This window comes from Thecamonas trahens, assembly GCF_000142905.1.
Source record: "Thecamonas trahens ATCC 50062 unplaced genomic scaffold supercont1.20, whole genome shotgun sequence".
Classification (NCBI taxonomy): Eukaryota; order Apusomonadida; family Apusomonadidae; genus Thecamonas; species Thecamonas trahens.
In genome coordinates, this window is record NW_013657660.1 from 270881 (window position 1) to 290464 (window position 19584).

Sequence of the window (19584 nt, forward strand, 5' to 3'; positions counted from 1 at the left end):
CCCCCCCTCCCCCTCCGTCCCACTGACTCCCGTCGGTCCCACCCCCCCCCACCCCACCACACACACCCCCTCCCCCCCACCCCCCACCCCTTTTCCGCCCCCTCCTCCTTCTGTCTAACAGGTAGCACGTACCCTGGGTGGTGCCAACGTTCTCCCAGGCCGAGTCGCCCAGGACGTCGTCGACTTCCTTGTGAGTCAGCTCGATGGCTTCGGTGTAGCGACGGACGCAATGGTACACATACGTGCACGTCCTGCACACAAACACCGTGTTGGTTGCGTGTGCCATCCCGCCGTCATGCACACCGTCCTCGGCTACAAGCATGTTGGCGCATGTCGGGCAGAACAACATCTCACTCCGCCCGATCAGCGTCAAGTGTCACTCTGCCCACCGACTGGCTGCTGCCTCACACGACTTGGCCGGCCTTTACCCTGTGCCTCCCATCAATCGTCGGACTTGGGCTTCTTGTACACCATCTCGGACTTGCCCTCGCGCATGGCGACGACGCGAGCGGCCTGAAACAGGTAGTCGGAGAGGCGGTTGATGTAGACACCGACGTTGGGCTCGCACTCGCCGGCGCGGATGAGCGGGACGACGTGCCGCTCGGCCCGGCGGGCGACGGCGCGGGCGAGATGCAGAAACGAAGCTGACATGCCACCCGACGGGAGGATAAAGTTGCGTAGCTGCGGGAGCTGGTCGTCCATGGCATCGATCCAGGCCTCGAGCTGCTCAGCGTGCGTCTCGCCAAACGACGTCCGCCGCAGCCGCGCCTCGTTGGCCGACCGCGCCGGAGTGGCAATGTTCGACCCGATGTCGATGAGCCGCGACTGGATCTCAATGATCTGCTGCGAGAGCTCGATGGCCATACCGTACTCGGCCTCGCGTGCACACGACAGAACAGCAGACAGCTCGTCCACCGCACCAAGCGCCTTGAACACCGGATCATCCTTGGCCCGCCGCTCGCCGGTAAACAGCGACGATTTGCCCTTGTCCCCCGTCTTGGTGTAGACCTTGATCCGCGGCCGGCCGCTCCCGCCCTCGCCCTCGCCCTCGCCCTCTTCCTGCTCCGCTCCTCCCGTCGTCGCCACCCACCGCCGCCCCGCGCTACTGGCCACGCCAATGCAGCTGCTGCCACTCGCGCCCGCAGCGCCCACACCCACCACGCCCCCACGTTGCACCAAGCGCATCGCAGCCCGCAGCATCCTTCCGGTCTCACGAGTTGAGTGTTGCCACTCCACCAATCGCGCTGCCCAGTGGCCAACAGAGGCAACGCAGCACGCCCCATTCGCCCCCCCTCCCCTCCCACACCCACCCACCAACCTCATCCGCCGCCATCATCCATCATCATCATCATCCGCCACCATCATCATCCCCCTTCCCTCCCCCTTCCTCCCCCCCCCTTTCCCCTCCCCGATCACCCTCCCTTTCCCACACACCCCTCTCTCCCCACCTCGTCCACCATGTCCTTCCCGGCGACCCTCAATGTGGCCAACGAGTACGAGCGCCAGCAGGTGGAGGCCATCATGCAGCAGAAGACCGTCCGCGACTACATGACCGTCTACAACAAGCTGGTGGAGAAGTGCTTCTCAGACTGCGTCAACTCTTTCTCGTACGCCTTGCCCTTCCCCCCCTCCCCTCTTCCCCCTTCCCCACCCTCCATCGCCACCCCCACCACCAACCCCTCCCCGCTCACCTCCCATCCCACCAACTCACCACCGTCCCCCCCCCCTCCCGCCATCCCTACCCACACCCACACCCACACCCACAACCGTTCCTCCCTCCCTTCCTCCCTTCCTCCCTCCCGCACAGCTCCCGCAAGCTTACCGGCAAGGAGACCTCGTGCGTCAACACATGCTGCGACAAGTTCCTCATGGGCGTCTCCCGCATGAACCAGCGCTTTGTCGAGCAGAACATCCTCATGCAGGAGAAGAAGGCCGAGGCCCTCAAGGCTGCAAGGTCCGGCGATGACTCCGAGTAATCGCTGTCTCTCGTACTGCTGCTTCCTCTTTCAGCAGGCGTGCGGCTGCTGCTGCGCTGCCGCTCTCTCATCGCTCGCGCACCCACATCGCCGCTACCTTGCCTGCCGCGTCACCCCCCCCCCCACCCCTCGCTCCCTCGTGCGCGCACGCTCATGCTGCTCAACTGTCAAGCACAGCAGCTTGCGCTCTCTCTTCTACCCACATCAGTGAACAATGCTCTTCAAGATTCCGGCGGCTACGGCTCGCTCGCCGACCCAGCCTCCAGTGGCGCGTCGACAATCTTGCCCTTGACCTTGCGCTGCCGTCGATGCGAGCTCATTGTCGTCCACACCGAGCCTGCGAGAAGGATCGGCCCACCGACAAAGGTCCACAAGCCCGGAACCGACGACTCGCCCACCACCAGCCCGATGAGCGTGCCAACCAGCGGCTCGGTCATGAGCGTGACCGAGACCACCAGCGACGGCAGGTGGCGCAGAACCCAGTTGATGAATGTGTGACCCATGATGCCCGGGACGACGCCCACGTAGATGACATACCACACGTCCGGTGATGTCCACGTCCACGCAAACAGCCCCCAGCCGCCCGCAGAGCTCACGGTATCGTACTCGGCCACCGCCGCCGCAAGACTCAGCACCACCGCCGCCAGCGCCGTCACCGGAAACACATACACAAACAGCGGCAGCTGCTGCCTCACCGCAAAGCCGACTACAAGGTACACAATCATGGCCACCCCTCCCAGAAATGCGTACACATCGCCGAGCAGCGTCACCTCGGCATCCGCAGAAATGTCCAGCGAGACAATCGCAAGGCCGGCAAAGCCGACTACCGTCCCCAGCGACTCGCCCCATGAGATTGCAAGGTCCGGTCGGATCCGCGCCAGCTTGAGCGCCCACATCCCGCTCACCATCACAATAGAATGCGTCGTCACAAGCAGCAGCGAGTGGGTCAGCGACGTCTTGTCCAACGACATAATCCAGAGCCCAAAGTGCGCAGCTAGCGCAACGCCCGATGCCCCAATCCGCCACGCCAGCCACCGCGATCCGAGCTTGCTCATCCACCCCGCACGGCGTCCGGCCCACAGCTGCCAAGCAAAGCCCGGCAACTGCAGTGCTGCCGTCATCTGCATCCGGGACGACGCCTTGGCCAGCGGTGAAATATTGATCTTGCGCAGCACCGCGCCCGCAGACGAGACAGAGACTAGGGCAACAAGCAGGACAACGTACGCCATGACCAACATCGTCCCACTCTCGTTGCTCGCCGCGTCCACCGTCTCCACTTGCTCCCTCTCATCAGCGCTGCCCATGCTCTCGCCCGCTCGCCGCCGCCGCCGCCGCCACTGCCGCCGCCGTCCCGCCGCCGCCGCCGCTGCCGCTGTCTGCCGCACCACCGGCGACCGCGCCAGCGGAGCCCGCACCATCGCATCGTCCCGTGCCACCTTGGTCGCCAGCGGCGGCAGCCGCGCCGATGCCATCAGCGCATTCCACCCCGCCGACGCCCGCGCCTCGCGTCCGCCGCTACTCCTCATCCCCACAGCAGCCCGGAGCGGCGACAATGCCACAGCACCACGTCCAGCCCTGGTTTCATCGGAGCTGCTCTCGCTCGAGTATGTGTAGCTTGTGTAGCCGAGGCTCCCGGTCCCCGAACCCGGCACGCCCCACTCGCTGGTAGCCTCGTCGCCCGTGGCACCACTACCCGCCGGCGCAGATGCCGGACGCTGCTGGCCGCCATCATGAGGGCGCCCCGGCAGCGGCGAGAACCGCACCGTCGGCATCCGCCTCCCGCTTCCTGCCTCTCTCGTGCTCTGCCTGCAACAGTAGACGTGTGGTCGGCCTAGATAGTGATCGCGATCGCGATCGCGATCGCCACCGCACCCCACTCGGCTGGCACCCGGCGTACGACCTTTTCCTGCGGGCACTCTTCCACCCACCCCTCACCGTCCTCCCCACACAGGTGCGTGACACACGACCAGCCCCATCCCACCTCGCTCCACAAAACGTGTCTACACTCTCCAAGCCATCCGTCGTGTTTGGTATGGCTGAGATGTCGGTACAGGCGGTATGGGTTGCGGCACTGGTGCTCGCCGTCGCAAGCGTCGCATGCTCGGCGCAGGGCCCCTCGCTCTACTGCCCGCACTGGCAGTGCGGCGGAGAATGCTGTCAGGCTGGGAGCTGCGTGAGCGATGCCAAGACCGGGACCGAGCGGTGCGAGTGCATAGGCGGATGGACCAACACCACGCAGGGCTGCGACGCCCTCTCGTGCCCGTTCAACGCCACCATGCACCTCCACCCGGGCAACCAGGCGCCGCCTGGGCCGATGCCGCCGTGGCAGCAATGGCATGTCTGCGAGTGCGCCAACGACTACATCGGCATGGCATGCATGACGCCGACAACCAACGCATCGTGCCGCTACGCTGCCGACCACTCGCCCGAGCCGCATCGCGCCGAAAGCTCGCTCATCGACACCTCGAACGTCATCGTGAACGACATCTCGTTTGCATGCAACATCACAGGCTCGTGGAACAAGCAGCTTGGTGGTCACGGGACAGGCTACATCCGCTGCCAAGGCGGATACTCGCCGGAGCACTCGGCCAACAACACGTGCTTCATCTCCATCAACACCCGCATGTGCTCGCAAGTCTACTGCGCCCAATACGCCACCCTCGTCATCAAGCTCGCAAACTGCGCCTTTGCCCTTCAGGCCGACGGCAAGATGCACTACGAGTGCCTCCACACAGAGGCCGGCTGCGCCAACAAAGCCGCAGACTACACATGCTCCACATATCTTGCTCTCGTCCTCTCGGGCGTCTCCGGAAAGTCGTCGTTTGTCTGCGATCCGCTGGGTCCGAGCTGACCTTTTTCCAGCCCAAGGTCTCGTTTGTCATCCCTGCCATGTGCGCTGCAGGCCAGTGCCTCTCCCACCCAGTCCCGCTCCCGCCCATCCCGGCCTCGCTCTCGTCGTCGGCCATTGTCGAGCTCACCTTTGCCGCGCTCGCATCCGTCGCCGCTGCCCTCCTTGTCATTGTGGCGGCCGTCCGCGCCGCGGGCTACGCCCTCGAGCTGTGGCGGCGGCGCGCGTCGCGTGCTGCCACTCGCCGTCACACGAGCATTGCCCTGGTCGACGCCCTCGCCCCGTTCTACGCGAGCGACAATAGCGATGCAGTGTCTGGCCCGCTTGTCTGGTCTGGCCTCAACGTCCGCCTCCACGACGACCGTGCTCTTGGTTATCTGCTGTTTGGCGGCTGGGGATCGGTCGCCCGCGGCTCCATCCACGGCGTTGTCGGCGAGTCCGGCTCTGGAAAGACTACGCTCCTGCACGTCCTTGGCGGAACGCGCTCCAAGCTCGGCTCCCGTGGCCTCATTGACGGCTCGGTCTCCGGCCCAACAGCCGCGCGTATCAAGCTTGTTCTGCAGTTCCCGGCCCTCCTCCCGCACTTTACAGTCGCAGAGACGCTTTCCTTTGCCATTGACGCCCATGCGCCGTTCTGGTACGCTTATGCCGAGCGTAACCTGCTCCTTGGCGCCCTTCTCGACGCTCTGGCTCTGCGCCGGGTGGCAGACGCGCGCATCGGCGACCCTGCTGCTGTCGTCCATCGCGGTCTCTCATCCGGCGAGCGCAAACGACTCTCGCTGGCGCTAGGCCTCATCCGCGCCCCACACTTTCTGCTCGCCGACGAGCCGACCACCGGGCTTGACGCCTTGACTGCCGCCAGCGTCATGAGCCTCCTCCGCACCTTGGCCGACGAACTGAACATCGGTGTCCTGGTCACACTTCACGCGCCCTCGCGAGCTGTCCTCAACACGCTAGACACGCTCACTCACCTTCATCGCGGCTACGTGGTCTACTCGGGCTCACCGGCTGTCGTCGATCTCGAGGGCTCGCTCATCGCATTGGCACGCGCATCGCCCGACGCTGCCGCGGACCTAGCCCGCGCCACCGAGGTACGCCGGCGGACCGCGTCGGACCGGCTCGGTGCCCGTCACGGCTCTCGCCTCGTCTCGTACCCGCTCTCTGGGCGGACGAGCCCGTCGCGGGCCCACGTTCGCGTCGGCCCTGTCGCCCAAGCCATCGGCTGGGTCGAAGACATGATACGAGTGCTCCGGCGGCTTGCGCTTGCGGCCTGGCGCGACCCGCTCCTTCTCCGCGCCCAGTACGTGCTGACCCTGGGCGCAGCGCTGCTGCTCGGCGGAGTCTTCTGGGATTTGCCGCTCAATCTCATCGGGGCGTGGAACCGCATTGGGCTTCTTTTCTTCTCAGCCTCGCTCTTCTCGGGCCTCGCCACCGTCGTCTTGCACCTACTCTCCGGCTGGCTGCCTGTGGTCGTTCGCGAGGTTCGGTCCGGGCTCTACTCGCGGACGGCATTCTTTGTGGCCTTTGCCATCTTTGACATCGTACCGTTTCGGGTCATTCCCGCCCTTCTCTTTGGCTCGATCACGTACTGGATGGCCGGCTTGCAGGAAGAGCCGGCCAAGTTTCTCACCTTTGAGCTGTATGTGGTGCTCGTGGCCGGGGCGTCGTCCGGCATGTTTCTCGCGCTCGGCGCACTACTCCACCGTACGCCGCTGCTGCTCGGCATGGCCGGAGCACTGGTCCACCTCGGCTTTATGCTCTTTGGGGGCTTCCTGCTCAACGTCCAGAACGTCCAACCCGCTATCGCTTGGCTCCTCGACGTTTCGCCGGTCCGATACGCGTTCCAGGCGCTCATGTTCAACGAGCTCAACGGCATCGCCTTTAACTTTGACCCCAAGGCCGGCAACTTTCCGCAGTCGACCCTCGACGCTTCCATCCTCATCCGCCAGTTTGGTTCAGGTGATGGGGGGACGTGGCTGCCGGCGTACGCCCTGGCTGGCCTTTGGGCCTCTGGCATCGCCGTGGCGCTGGTCGTCCTCCTCACTGCTGCGCTGCGGTGAGTCAGCGCTGCCTTCCCGAGCACCGCCTGCGCGTAGGCGGCGGCGTTGACGAGGAGGCGGAAGACGACGACGACAATGACGACGCCGACGAAATGGTGGTTTCACCCGATGACGTCGTCATGCTGCGCGGCAGGCAGTCAGTGTATGGCAGAATGGTGTGGGGGAGACGCGTTTGGCGCTCGGCGGCCGAAGACGACGATGTTGACGAGCCCGATTTGGCCTCAACGGCACCGGCAGCCACCGCGCGGTTGTGCAGTGCAGCGATGAGCTCGCCGTCGCGCTGGCTATTGGCCAGCTCCTTGAACTCGCGATCGTCGTCAAAGCCGTTGCCGTGCAGGCGAAGGAGCTTGAGCCGCGGCGCCGTCGCCAAGGCGAGCGGCTCGGTGGTGAGCAAGTTCTTGGACATGTCCAGCCAGGTAAGCGCAGGCAGGTTCGGGAGCGCCGCCGGCAGCTGAGTAAATAGGTTGTTGCCGAGCATGAGCTTGCGGAGCGCTGTGCAACACCGCAGGCCGACCGGATCCAGATCGGTCAACTGCTGGTTGGTGAGATACAACTCGCGGAGCGCGGTGCCCGACGCGAGGAGCGACCGTGGCATTACGGTGAAAGCCTGCTGCAGCATCCGTGCCATACCGTTGCCCTCGTGCGACGAGTAGGCCGCGGTGAGATCAAGGGTCTGCAGCTGCGACGGCGTTGCCAGCGCTGGCGCCTTGCCTGCCACGCCGGTGAGCGCATTGCCCTTGAGATGGAGCGAGACAAGTGCCTTGAGCGCCGGCAGAAAGGTGCGTGGAAGGCGACCGGAGATGTCGTTGTGTGAGAGATCGAGCGAGACGAGGCGGCCTGCGAGCGGAAGTGCTGCGAGTGCCTTGAGCGCAGGGCGGGTAATGCCGTTGGCTGCAAGGTTGAGGTGACACAGCGCTGGCAGCGCGTCGAGGACCGCCATGAGGTCAGCACGCTCGCCGAGGCGGTTGTCGTAGAGATTGAGCCGTGAGACATGCGCAGCGACTCGAGTTCGCAGCCGCGGCACTCGAGTCAGCCCGCATCCGACCCGCGACACCAGCCGCCCGTCTTCCGGTGCCTGGCCTGCTGTGTCCGCGGCTCCCGTTGCCACATGGGACGCTCCGCGGCGCCGCCTCCGCACGCCCGAGAACATTGTCCTGAGCGCCTCGTCGCTCACCATGCGCTGCGGTGCATCCATGGAGAAGGGGTGGGGAGGGAGAGGGGTGCACTAGTTGTGGTAGCGTGCCGTGGGTGTACGTGGTGGCTGCAGCCGTGGCCATTCATTGCGGGGTGGCCAGCGGTCGCCTGCCCCTGCCCACCAATGCATGGATGCGGAACGGCGAGCGTGGGGCGAGCACTAACAGTTAGAAAAGCAAGCGCGAGCGTCGGTGATACGGACCTCAAACTGGCCGTTGGGTCGCTCGATGACAAGGGCGGTGGGGAGGGCGATGAGCTGGGCCGGTGTCATGCGGCCCTTGAGCGCCTTCTTGAGATTGTACAGTTGGCCGCGCATGACGGCCATCTGTGCATCAAAGATGTCCGAGTCGAACGAGGGGTCCTTCTGGAAGAGACGGCGGAGCTTGCGGACAAGGAGCTGGATCGAGTCGTGGGTGAGGAGCGGGGTAAGTTTGGTTCGGATCTCGGCCGAGAACGGGACGTCGGTCTGCGGCATGTCGGCCCAGCCGTACGGGTACGAGCGGACGGCGTCCGGATGCTTGTATGGGAAGGCGAGCGAGTTGTCGATGGCGGCGACGGTAATTGGGGTGCCGAACGAGCCGGCAACTCGCGGCGAAGATGCCGCGGCCGCGGTGTGTGCGCTGCTGGACCGGCCGTCGAGCTCATCGTCGGGCGCGTACGGCTCGAGCGCTGGGCCACTCATCGGAGTGCTCAGCAGAGGCTGTGACACGCCCGGATCACCTGGTAGGCTCCCGCCGGCCAGGTCGGTCTCGCCGAGCGGGTCGGCGCGGACGAGCCAGTTGTCGGAGCCACGGTCGGTGTTGCGGATGATGTAGTCAATGATGACGAGGCGCTCAAACTGGAGCTGGAACTCTTTGGAGGCGAGCTGCGCCGTCGACATACGCGGCAGCAGTTGGGTCGCCTCCTCGTAGCCCTCCATGAAGACTTGCAGCGAGCCGCGCTTGTGCGGGACCGGGGCTGACGCCCGGACGCCGCGTGCAAGTGACGGGCCGGGCGTCATTGACGAGCCTTCGTCGTCCGACTCGGCGCCATAGTCCGAGTAGCCGTTGAGAGAGTCGTCGCGGTCAAAGGCGCGGATGGGCGCGGCGGCGACGGGCTCACACCCGTCCGAGCCATCCGAGTACGAGGCGTCGAGGTCGAAAAGGTTCTGGTGCGACGACGGACGCGGCAAGACGCCGCCGGGGACTGCAAGATGTGAGTGGGCCGGCGACTCAGCGTCGCTGGCGTGGTCGAGATACGGGCTGACAGCAGTCGGCACGGCCGCCAGCTGGTCGTAGTCGTAGTTGAACACTTCTGAGGCGAGCGAGACGACTCTTGTGTGCGGGACGATCGAGAGATTAAAGTGCTTGTCGACGATGGAGGCGCCAGCCTCGGAAAGGTGGCCCTGGTTCGGCGGGAGGCAGCCGCGGCCAAAGCAGCAGAACATGATGTTGCGGTGGAACCACTTGAGCCACTTGGGGTTGTTCTTGTCGTACGGCCCCTCGTCAAACGGCTTAAAGACGCCGAGGATCTTGCCCGATGCGCCACGCACAAAGTACGTTCCCGAGGATCCCTGCGCAACTCGCGTCGGATGAATGCCTTTCGCCATCGCCACTTTGACCTTGCCCAGAATTCGCCCCAGCATGTTGGTAGCCTCGTGTGACGACTCGAGGAGCGACGACCACCGCAGGCCGTCGCCGCCGCCGCCACCGCCGCCGCCGCCACCACCACCCGCAGGCCCCGCAGACGCCTCGCCGTCCCCAGCGGCCTTGAAAGACTGCTGCAGCGAAAAGGTGGCCGTCCGTGCCCGCGCCCGCCGCGCCCGCCGCCCACGCTTGTCCTTACGCCTCCGTGGCACCGACGCCGACGGTTGCGCGCCCGAGCCCTTGCCGACTCCGGCCCCGCGCCGCAGCCTCTGTCGCCTTGACTCTCCGCCCTGCATGCCCGTCAGCCGTTACACTGCTCTGCCGCTGACTCTCGAGCTCCAGTCCTGGTCGTCAAACTCTGCTGCCCGTCTGCCGTCAACTGCTCGCCCGAGTGGTGGAGGAGGGCGTGGAAGGCGGCGAGAGGTGGCGATCGGATCGCAGCCACAGCCGAAGGTCAATTCCACAGGGAGGTGGGATTGGAAGTTGGGGCAGGGCAGGGGGGAAGGGCTACTATTTTCTAAATATTTTGAACAAACCTTGCCGGGTCGCGCCCCAACCAGAGCCTTCCATTCGCCCCTCCGTATTCCTTGCGTTCTCTCAGTAGAAGCAGCACTCGTCGCCAGCAACAACCGTTCGCATGGATTCCAACACCGACAGCCGAGACCAGGTCCCGACACAGGGCGCGCCGGACGAGGCCATGCTGGCGCACATCCGCGCTTCGGTCGAGGCTGTCGCCGCCGAGACCTTTGAGCGGCTCTCGGCGGCCCACGAGGCCGCCTCCGAAGACGCGCTTGTGGCCAAGTGGCGCCGGCTGGCCGACGAGCGGACGGCCGAGCTGCAGGCGCGCGAGGCTGCTAGTGATCCAGCCCGCTGGCAGCGCCGCGCCCGCCCCATGCCGCCGGCCCCGCCAGCTCGCCTTGATCCGGCTCTGTACTCGGTGTACGTGGCCGACCGGCCGCCGCTGCCGCGCACAGTCGACGCCGCGCGCGCTTTGCATCCGCACTCGCACCCGCATCCGGCCCCTGCCCGCTTGGATCTGGTAGCGCAGCTCTGCGATGAGAACGAGCATCTTCGGTCGACGGTCGGTGTGCAGGCGGCCGAGATCGATGCGCTCCGCGCCCGGGTCCGGGAGCTCGAGCGCTCCGAGTCCAACCTCCGCTCCGGCTTCCTCGACCTGACCGACGCCTACCGCGACGCCGTGGCGCGGCTTGACTCCGCGAACACCGGCTCCGAGCCGTAGCCTCACAGCACCACACACTCGTTGCCGGGTACCATCGCCGACTTGTAAGTCATCTCGTCGCAGTAAAGGAGCTCTCTCGGGGCGACCACTACGCTCGCCGGCCGCATCTCTGCCAGCCACGCCCGTGCTGCCGCCCCGGCCGCCGCCAGCTCGGCCAGCTGCACCTTGCGATCCAGATCGCCCACATCGGCTACTGTTGGCCAGCCGACAATCCGCGCAAGGCTCGAGTGGACGATGTATGTCGGCTGCTTGTGCGGGAGCGGGCGTCCTGCTGCTTGCGCCAGTGCGCGGCGTAGAGCCTCGGGACTTCCGGTGACAGGCCGCCACAGGGCGAGCACAACACCAGCGGCGTCAATTACCACGTCGTGAAGCTCGAGAACGAGCCCATCCAGAGCCGACCTGGCACCGGCCGCCGCCAGCGCGGCCGCTTCGGCGGCCACAGCCTCGGTCGAGCCCAGCGGGAACGGCTCGTCCGGCGACGAGAGGAGTGCGAGGGTGATGTGGAGCGCGGCCCGCGGATTGACAAAGATGTGCGCCGAGCACGGCGCGGCGACCATGACCCGGCGGAGATTGTCGGCCAGCTCCGCCAGTACAGCGCCGGCGGGCGTCGCCCCGATGCCTGCCACCACAAATCGCGCGGCATGGGCGTTCACAACACGCGGCGGGTGGCTGCGCAGAGCGCCTGCGCCGGCGTCCCACATCCGTGCACCCTCGGCAATGACGAGCTCGCGCACGATGCGCTGTCCCGCTAATCGAGCATACAGCCTCGCCCTTTGCCACTCTGCATACGCCGGCACCCGTAGGGCCACCTCTGCCGCCAGCGGCTCGAACATCGGCACACTCGGTCCCGCCCACAGCGCCACAGCCACTACAGCCACCGCCACCGCCACCGCCACACCCCATCCTGTGCCTGCCACCTGCCACCGGTCGCCGCGTCCGCTGTGTCTGCCCATGCCACGCACCCGCCACGCAGAGCCCGATTTCCAGCTACAGCGACAGGTGTTGCTCCAGCACCAGCACCAGCACCAGCACCAGCAACACTCGACTCCGCCACCAACAGCCATGGACGGTCCGTCGTCAATGGCCGACATGGCTGCGCAATGGACACCCGACGCCACTGCCGGCTGCCGGGTCGGGGTGCTGGACCCGGCTGCGGGTCTCGACCAGGTCGACGTCTGGCTGGCAGACGCTCTCGCCACCGCTGGCCCCCACCCCACCCGCACCCGCACCCGCATCCGCACCCACATCCGTACGCGGATGGCGACGAGGACGAGGATTTCCGCCATTGCAGTCCGCATGTACTGGTGGCGCTTGATTTTGATCAGACGCTCACTACCCACACTGTGGTCGACGGCGTGAGGCAGTACGCGCTGCGCGGTGGCGAAGCCTCGAGGGCATGGCTGCACTCGCTGCCTGATCGTGGCGTCGACACGGTTGTCGTCACCGCGGCGCCGGCGTCGGTCGGCTCGGCGGCGGCTGTCCGTGCTGACATGGCTCGCATCGGTGTCGCTGATCTTTTTGCCTGCACCGCCCGTGATGCGGCCCACGGAGCTGCCGTCGCTGCCGCGGTCGCTGGCTATCTCGCGCCGACGTTCGACTCGCCGCAGAGCGCGCTACTGCGGACAATGACCGCGTTCATGCTCTGCTCGCCGCGCCGCGGCTGTGACTTGCATCGTGTTGGCCGCTCAAACTTTGCCCTTGTGGACGAGACTACCATCTCCTTTGCACTCGCCGCGCCCGACGGCTCGACTTGGTCGGCTCGCCAGCTGATCACCCTCTCGCCCGACTCGGCGCCGGTGTGGGATGCGCTCCAGCCGGCCACTGCCGTTGCCATCTATCTGGCGCATCTCGATGCTCGTGGCCCGCCGCTGATGCCCGCGGCCGCGCCGGTGCCCGACGATAGGCTCTTTGTTCGCTGGCATGACTCGGAGGGCGAGCCGCTACTCCCGTTTACCTCGGCCGGCGAGATGGTGTCTTGGTTGGAGGAGCACCTCGTCGGCCCTGCTGGTCTCGACGCCGTCGTCCCTCCGCCAGTCCTCAAATCGCTCTTCTGGCCCGACGCTGCCGTCATCAACACCGTTGACGACATCGGAGTCGCCTCATCGGGCCGCCTGCTCTGTGCCCGCTACAACAAGCCCGAGGCTGTCGAGGCCTACGTCAACGCCTGGCGGTTCCCAGTCCCACTTACATCGGCTCATCCCTCGCCAACTCCGCTCGAGCCTGATGCGCTCCCGCACGTCGACACCATCATCTTTGTCGATGACAACTCGGACAACGTCGTCAAGATGTTCCTCCACTTTGCCGCCAAGCACGCCCACCATCTCCGCCACACCCCGCACCACGACCCCTCTGCCCCGCGCATCATCTCGCTCCTCTACCCGCCGCCAGCATCCGGCCGTGCCGAGGCTTCGGATCCGTACTTCCGCGCCCTCCTCGACGCCCTCGTCGCCGGCCAGTTATCAACCCCACAGCCCGCTATCTCGTCTGACCGCGACCCCAACCATGACCATACTCCCGATCCAACCCCACAGTAAACAATCCCTTTCACTTCCCCTCCCCCTTCTTCTCCCCCCCCCCCTCCTCCCCTCCTGTACATGCACGGCCGAGGCCAGCGCGCCAAAGCCAATTCCGCCCCCCCCCCCCACCGCCCGGCCACCCAACCCCCTCACCCCCCCCCTCCCCTCACCCTACTTATTACCTCCTTCCTCCCCACACCACTCCACCCTCTCCCTTCCCTCCTCCTCCCCTCCTTTCCCTCCTCCCGCCCCGCCCTCCCTTTCAACCTCCCTTCTCTATGGCCGAGCCGGGCAGGGCGTCGGCCGCGCCGGACGACAGGCTGGGCTCGGACTCGGACTCGTGGGCATCTTCCGCATCGGACTCGGAGGCGAGACCAGAAGCAGAAGGATCGTGGAGCGGCTCCGGACTCGGATCTTCTGCCGCTCTCCAGCCGTCGGGTCGGACTGTGGTGCTCGAGGGCCTTCGAATGGAGTACCCCGGCCCAGACGAGCCGCTAGGAGACCGCAGAACGGCGCTCGACGACTCGCTTGTCACCTCGTTTGCCATGGCGGCGCCCGGAAGCCTCCTGCGACTGACGTACTGCTCGGTTGAGACCAAGCCGTGGCTTGCTTCCGAGCTGGATGCTTCTGCCGGAAGATGGGCTGCGGCCAACGTCGAGGCCGGCATCACCGGCGTCCTCGTCTACGTCGCCGGCCTGTTCTTCCACGTTCTCGAAGGCCCGGCCCGCGCCGTCAACGCCCTCTACCTCCGCATTGCCCGGGACGAGCGCCACGGTGAGTGCTTTGTCATCAATCTGGAAACCGCGCCGCTCGGCGACCGGCTGTACAGCGAGTTCATCTTTCAGCGCGCCTCGTCGCAGCCGCAGGTCTACACCATCCTCAAGAACGTCCTCGCCTCGCTCTCTTCATCATACCAAATCCTGGAGCGCTACCTCCCGCCTGTAGTGCTTTACCAGCTCAAGCAGGGTCTCAACCCGTTTGACTGTCAGCCGCGCATCGTCGATGCTCTTGTTGTCTTTGTCGGCCTCACCAACACACAGCCGGCCTCGGCTAAGTGGCTCTCCGATGCCCACTATCCCACTTTTATCGTCTTGCTCTCCGAGCTCTACGAGCACGTCACCTCGTCCATCGTCCGCGCTGGTGGCGAGGTTGTCAAGTTTATCGGTAAGGACGTCATGGTCTGCTTTCCCGAGGCCGACGTTCTCCCCGCCCTCCACGCCCTTCACAACCTGCATGTCCTCCTCACCGTCCTCTGCGACCGCTCGTCGCTGCCTGGTGCCTCGGTTGCCATGGGCGCCTGCGCCGGTCCGGTCGTTGAGCTCAACATCGGCTCGGTCGACTTTGAGAAGCTCGACTACACCCTCCTCGGCAACGTCGTCAACACGGCTTCGCGCTTCAAGTCGCTTGCTGCCTCGCTCGGCCACGATTTGGTTGTGGCGCCCTCCGTCGCGGAACTGATTGCTCCGGGCGGCGCGTCGCTGCCGGCCCAGCCTGGGGCCCAGCTCGCAGCAGCAGAGTGGACGCTCGTCTCGCTCGGCGAGCACGTCCTCAAAGGACTCGCCGACCCGCAGCCTGCCTTTACCGTCGTTCCGCCTTCGACCCGCGCCAACAGCTGGCCAGCGCTACCGCCGCGCGAGCTCCTGCCTCCTCGCCCGCGCCTCCTGGACATTGCTGCCACCCACTCTTCCTCCTTTGACCTCCTCCGCACCACCATCGAGCTCACCTCGTCGCCCAAGTCGCCACCAGTTCGCCTCGATGCCTCGGGTCGGTACTCGATCGACCACTCGATCGCTCAGGTTGCCGACCGTGTCGACCACGCACTCGACAACGCCTCGTTCCGGCTCTCGACTTCGATGCTCTCGTCGGGCTCGCCGTCGAGCTCGCCGTCGGGCGACACGCCGCTCCCGCGGCTTCCTTCTATTGACCTCTCCGACACCCCGCGATACGTCGCGCTCGTTGCCCCGGACATCCGCGGCGATGCGGCGTATCCGCGCTCACCGGACAAGACTGACCTTGCCCGCGCGCTACAGGTCACACTCTCCGAGCCCAAACTGCCGGCGTCGCCGATTCGTGGCCTTCAGCACTTGGCCAACCGGCGGATGGGCGGCTCGTTTGACTCACGTCGGCATGTCGACGTCGCCTCACTCCTAGCTACCGGATGCGACCGCGCTGGCGCGTCTGCGCCGACCTCTGCTTCGATGCCGATTCAGGCACGTTCGGTTGCTGCAGCCGCCCGCGCCCGCTCGCGCGCCCGCAAGGCCTCGGTCTCGACGCCGCCGCCAATCGGCATGCTGCGTGTCACGTACGTCTCGCTTGCTTCATCGTCGATGCCGTCGTCAGAGTGGGCGAGCCTCGTCGACAAGTGGCGGATGCGGAACCTCAAGCGTGGCATCACCGGCCAGCTGCTCCGCTCGTCATCGGGCGAGGTGCTGATGCAAATCCTAGAAGGACCCGCCAGTGCCGTCGATGCACTCTTTGCCCGCATTGCTGCTGACCCGCGCCACCACCACGTCACCCGCGTGGGCTCGGAGACCATTGTCAGCCGCGAGCACCACGGGTTCTCGGCCGAAGTCTTCTCCTTTGACTCGACTGGGCCGTCGGGCGAGCTCGTGGTCGAGCACATGATCCGGCTCATGCTCGACACCATGCTCACCTCGTACGTCTCGCTCCGCGGCTACACCCAGAAAAAGGTACTGGACATCCTGCAGACCGGTGCCAATCCGCTCGCCCACTACTCGCACCCGGTCCGGGCTGTCATCCTTGTCACCGACATCCTCGACTTTACCCGCATCACCGAGGTTGTCGGCCTCAACGCTGAGTTGGTTGTCGAGCTCATCAACACCTTTCTGGAAATCGTCATTTCCGCCGTCGAGCGCGGTGGCGGCTCGGTCAACAAGCTCATCGGCGACTGCGTCGTCGCCTTTTTCCCGCCACATTCCCGGTGGAACGCGGTCCATGTCGCGCTGGACATTCAGCGCCGGCTTGCCGCTGCACGAGCCGCCGCCGGCGAGGATTCGATCCTCTCGATCATGTACTCGGGCGTTGGCCTCGCGTCCGGCCGGGTCTTCCTCGGCAACATCGGCGTTACCCGCCTCGACTTTGCCATGATCGGCGCTGCTGTTGACGACGCCCATGATCTCGAGTCGGCCACTCGCTCTGTTGATGCTGCCCTCCTCATCTCCCCGAATCTCTTCCGTGAACTGGAAGGCAACCCGCCAGAGCCGCCGTCGCCGTCGCCCAGCGCGCCGCCGACCATCAGTGCGCTCCCGCTAGTCCGGCTTGGGCTCGGCGAGAGCCACGCCTACACCGTCGACTCGCCCGACGCCCGCTGGGACGTGGCTGATGTTCAGGCCACCGTCAATGCCCACCTTGAAGGGCCGGTCTTTGCCCTCCCGTCGGCGCTCGACTCGATTGCCGACCTCGCCAACAGCTCACCCGGTGAGGGCCGGACCCAGCCGATGTCGCTCCACGCGCTTAGTGTGTCGCCGATTGTCAAGTCGGGCGCATCGTCGCTCGACGACGACGGGTCGACGCGGTCGGACGGCGACGATACCGGCCGCGACGGCGACGACGACGACGACGCGGTCGATCTCAACGAGCTGCTCTCGGACGATGTCTCGTTCATGACAATGGTCACAGCGTCGGGCATGCTCGACTCGCCGTCGGCCGACGCGGTCGACCCGAAGCTCGAGGTGACGCAGTCTGGCGACTCGGGTGAGTTTACTATCAACTCGGTCCAGCGGTCGCAATCGTTCGACATGCGGCGGCAGCCGCATCGGTCGATCTCGCGCCGCCGCGCAGGCTTCCTCACGCTGGGACGTTCCGGCAGCCCGGGCAGCGGACTCGGTTCGCCGGGCGGCCGCGAGGACTCACCGTCAGCGTCACGACTTGCCGCGGCCGTTGCCGGGCGGCGACTCTCAGTCTCGCTCTCGCCGCCGCGGCAGCTGAGCCGCAGCATGCGACACACGCCGGCGCGAGCACCGTGGCAGCAGTCGCCGACGCACTGGCGCGACTCGCCGGCGTCGTCGTCGGTCTCGCCGCACCGCGGCACGGTCTCGCTGCTCTCCGAGACGTTGCCGGCGCGGGCGTACTCGTCGGGGGAGCCCGGCGAGTTTGGATCGGCCACTGTCTCCAATCTCTTTGCCTCGCTCTCTGGCCGGCGGCTCGGCCGCTCCAGTGACTCGTCGCGAGTCGGCTCAGAGCTCCGCGAGCTGGCCGGGCGGCTTGCACAGGCACTGCCGCCACTCAAGAAGCACACCAAGAGTCAGTCGGGCCCGGCGACGTGATGGCTCACGAGGCTGGCTGCCCGTCAATCCGGAGTCGCGCGCCCTCGGCGCCCGACACGTACTGATGGTCGACGTCCCAGCCGGCAGCCGCAAGCGCGGCAGTAAACTCCGAGTCAGACCAAGTCCGCAACCGCTCCACCAGCGCCGTGGCGCTGGCCCGCAACGCCCGCGCGTGCAGATAGCCTCGGAGTACCTGTGGCGCGGTAGCGTCGACGTCAAACCAGAGTGCAACCGAGCCGTCAGGCCTTGGGTGTACAATGTACTTGTGTGCATCAAAGACATCCAGGCTCGACGGCTGGGCTTGGATCTCATTCCAGTCGCTGTGGGTGAGTGCAGGATCGATGTCGATGCCGGTATCGCCGCGGTAGCGGGAAAGGAACGACTCGCGTGCGGCGACGGCGGCTGGCGCGGCGATGGCTGCGAGGGACGGCGAAGCGGCGGGCGAGGCAACAAGCAGTGGCTCAAAGGCGAGGTCGGCTCGCTGCTGATCAAAAGTGGTTAGCACGGCGTGCGCTGACGAGCGCGCCGCGGCGTAGACCGTGAGCGCCGAGAGCGGGAGAAAGGCGGAGAAGGCGACCCAGGTGGCATCCGATCCGATGGCTGAAGAGAGAGCAACGCCAAGGCCGGTGCCAATCAGTGAGGCCGAGATGGCCTGCGACGTCGCCTTGCCAGTCACGTCGCCGAGGTTCTCGGAGATGGCAAAGGCCCTGTTGAGCTGAGCGCGCGAGGCGCCGGTGGCGAGGTAGGCCACGTTCTTGCCGATGTTTGCCACTGAGGCAAGCGGGAGGAAGAGAGCCGGGACAAGTGGGGCCAGGACCTCGAGCCCGGTCGAGAGCTGCAGCAGGAGCGTCGACGAGTAGCGGTGGTACTTGGGCTGGGCGTCAAACGATCGCGACGAGAAGGCGGCGTACAGCACGCCACCAAGCTGCCCGATTCCGTCCTTGAGCACAAAGTTGAGCGCTCCAGCAAGCGGAATGGCTCCAGCGCCAAGGCCAACAGCAAATAGCAGGCCCTGCATTGAGAGCACGCCCGTCATCGTTCCGGCGACGAGGTGGACGGCGTGCCATGCCGAGTACGGGATGTACCCGGCGCCGACGCTCGCCGGAAAGCCGCGCGGGAGCAGGACCTCACGACCATGGGCTCCGATTCGAGTCATCAGCCCATGGTCGTGTTCTCTCCCGTCGGCGCTCTCGTCAGCCGCGCTCCCGCTCTCCGGCCAGACCTTGATCCACCGCCCGCCTCGCCGCTGTGCCACCCTCGGGGCATTGGCCGTGGTCTTGGCCGGCCTGCCGCCTGCTCCTGCTCCTGTTCCTGCTCCTTCTGCCGCTAAGGCACCGGTTGCAAAGCAAGGACCGGTTGTCAGCTGTGTTAAGTGCGGTGCAATCGAACGGAGCAGCGGGCGGAGCATGATGGAGGTGTGGGGGGGGTGTGGGGGAGGGGGTGGGGTGGTGCCGCTAGTTGAGTAGCCGCAGCCGAACGTGTCAGCGGTGGAGGCATTTTCCATTGCCCGGGGGGGGGCTATTGGTGGGGGCCATCGCATGGCTATTGCTAGGCCATCGCATGGCTATTGCTAGGCCATTGGCTTATTGGTTGCTGTGGGTTGAGTTGGCTGTTGCGGCCTGACTGCTGTGGGCTGGCTATCCGAGACCGATCTTAGTAAGTTGTCGATGAGATGTAAGCCATGGCTGGGGTGTGACGCCCATCGACATTGATTCATACAGCCATCCATCCCTTGATCGATTGCCCTCAACCCCCCCCCCCTAACCACGCTCAAGTTGGCTGGTGGGCATGGCCAGGGCATCCGTTCGGCCAGCAAGGGGGGGGAGGGGGGGGGAGGGC

At 66.0% G+C, this 19584-nt stretch overlaps 13 protein-coding genes across 13 annotated transcripts in view; 6 read left to right on the forward strand and 7 right to left on the reverse strand.

Annotated features, from left to right (window-relative positions):
* AMSG_04668 (DNA-directed RNA polymerase III subunit RPC10) overlaps positions 1-361 on the reverse strand; it is a 1082-nt gene extending 721 nt beyond the window's left edge. Inside the window, exon 1 of the mRNA XM_013902886.1 lies at positions 133-361. Within this exon, the coding sequence (XP_013758340.1) occupies positions 133-349 (217 nt within the window). The 5' untranslated portion in view covers positions 350-361. The remainder of the gene's footprint in view (positions 1-132) is intronic.
* A 43-nt stretch (positions 362-404) lies between these two features.
* On the reverse strand, positions 405-1200 carry AMSG_04669 (flagellar associated protein; the record flags this gene model as incomplete). The annotated part of the gene is made up of 1 exon (XM_013902887.1): positions 405-1200. One exon carries the CDS (start codon positions 1198-1200, stop codon positions 442-444), a length of 759 nt encoding a protein of 252 aa, XP_013758341.1. The 3' UTR covers positions 405-441.
* A 239-nt stretch (positions 1201-1439) lies between these two features.
* On the forward strand, positions 1440-2099 carry AMSG_04670 (uncharacterized protein). The gene is made up of 2 exons (XM_013902888.1): positions 1440-1607; positions 1808-2099. The coding sequence occupies exons 1-2, from the start codon at positions 1459-1461 to the stop codon at positions 1974-1976; spliced, it is 318 nt and encodes a 105-aa protein (XP_013758342.1). The 5' UTR covers positions 1440-1458; the 3' UTR covers positions 1977-2099.
* Positions 2100-2212: 113 nt separating this feature from the next.
* AMSG_04671 (drug/Metabolite transporter superfamily protein) lies at positions 2213-3502 on the reverse strand (the record flags this gene model as incomplete). The annotated part of the gene is made up of 1 exon (XM_013902889.1): positions 2213-3502. The coding sequence occupies one exon, from the start codon at positions 3500-3502 to the stop codon at positions 2213-2215; it is 1290 nt and encodes a 429-aa protein (XP_013758343.1).
* A 515-nt stretch (positions 3503-4017) lies between these two features.
* On the forward strand, positions 4018-4827 carry AMSG_04672 (ABC transporter; the record flags this gene model as incomplete). The annotated part of the gene is made up of 1 exon (XM_013902890.1): positions 4018-4827. The coding sequence occupies one exon, from the start codon at positions 4018-4020 to the stop codon at positions 4825-4827; it is 810 nt and encodes a 269-aa protein (XP_013758344.1).
* A 38-nt stretch (positions 4828-4865) lies between these two features.
* Positions 4866-7358, forward strand: AMSG_04673 (uncharacterized protein; the record flags this gene model as incomplete). The annotated part of the gene is made up of 1 exon (XM_013902891.1): positions 4866-7358. The coding sequence occupies one exon, from the start codon at positions 4866-4868 to the stop codon at positions 6882-6884; it is 2019 nt and encodes a 672-aa protein (XP_013758345.1). The 3' UTR covers positions 6885-7358.
* Positions 6986-8079, reverse strand: AMSG_04674 (uncharacterized protein; the record flags this gene model as incomplete). Its single annotated transcript, XM_013902892.1, has 2 exons — positions 6986-7006; positions 7111-8079. The coding sequence occupies 2 exons, from the start codon at positions 8077-8079 to the stop codon at positions 6986-6988; spliced, it is 990 nt and encodes a 329-aa protein (XP_013758346.1).
* A 77-nt stretch (positions 8080-8156) lies between these two features.
* On the reverse strand, positions 8157-9999 carry AMSG_04675 (phosphatidylinositol 4-kinase type 2-beta; the record flags this gene model as incomplete). Its single annotated transcript, XM_013902893.1, has 1 exon — positions 8157-9999. The coding sequence occupies one exon, from the start codon at positions 9997-9999 to the stop codon at positions 8239-8241; it is 1761 nt and encodes a 586-aa protein (XP_013758347.1). The 3' UTR covers positions 8157-8238.
* A 341-nt stretch (positions 10000-10340) lies between these two features.
* Positions 10341-10943, forward strand: AMSG_04676 (uncharacterized protein; the record flags this gene model as incomplete). The annotated part of the gene is made up of 1 exon (XM_013902894.1): positions 10341-10943. One exon carries the CDS (start codon positions 10341-10343, stop codon positions 10941-10943), a length of 603 nt encoding a protein of 200 aa, XP_013758348.1.
* Positions 10944-10945: 2 nt separating this feature from the next.
* Positions 10946-11776, reverse strand: AMSG_04677 (uncharacterized protein; the record flags this gene model as incomplete). Its single annotated transcript, XM_013902895.1, has 1 exon — positions 10946-11776. The coding sequence occupies one exon, from the start codon at positions 11774-11776 to the stop codon at positions 10946-10948; it is 831 nt and encodes a 276-aa protein (XP_013758349.1).
* Positions 11777-12005: 229 nt separating this feature from the next.
* On the forward strand, positions 12006-13495 carry AMSG_04678 (uncharacterized protein; the record flags this gene model as incomplete). The annotated part of the gene is made up of 2 exons (XM_013902896.1): positions 12006-12233; positions 12269-13495. The coding sequence occupies 2 exons, from the start codon at positions 12006-12008 to the stop codon at positions 13475-13477; spliced, it is 1437 nt and encodes a 478-aa protein (XP_013758350.1). The 3' UTR covers positions 13478-13495.
* Positions 13496-13737: 242 nt separating this feature from the next.
* AMSG_04679 (adenylate cyclase) lies at positions 13738-17745 on the forward strand (the record flags this gene model as incomplete). The annotated part of the gene is made up of 1 exon (XM_013902897.1): positions 13738-17745. The coding sequence occupies one exon, from the start codon at positions 13738-13740 to the stop codon at positions 17743-17745; it is 4008 nt and encodes a 1335-aa protein (XP_013758351.1).
* Positions 17746-17749: 4 nt separating this feature from the next.
* Positions 17750-18901, reverse strand: AMSG_04680 (uncharacterized protein; the record flags this gene model as incomplete). Its single annotated transcript, XM_013902898.1, has 1 exon — positions 17750-18901. One exon carries the CDS (start codon positions 18899-18901, stop codon positions 17750-17752), a length of 1152 nt encoding a protein of 383 aa, XP_013758352.1.
* Positions 18902-19584: the final 683 nt, after the last annotated feature.

Excerpts from the sequence above, each read along its gene's own strand:
- AMSG_04670 (XM_013902888.1), top strand. The coding sequence starts at position 1,459 with ATGTCCTTCCCGGCGACCCTCAATGTGGCCAACGAGTACGAGCGCCAG. Across the intron at positions 1,608-1,807 it reads GACTGCGTCAACTCTTTCTC|CTCCCGCAAGCTTACCGGCA; the intron begins GTACGCCTTGCC and ends CCTCCCGCACAG.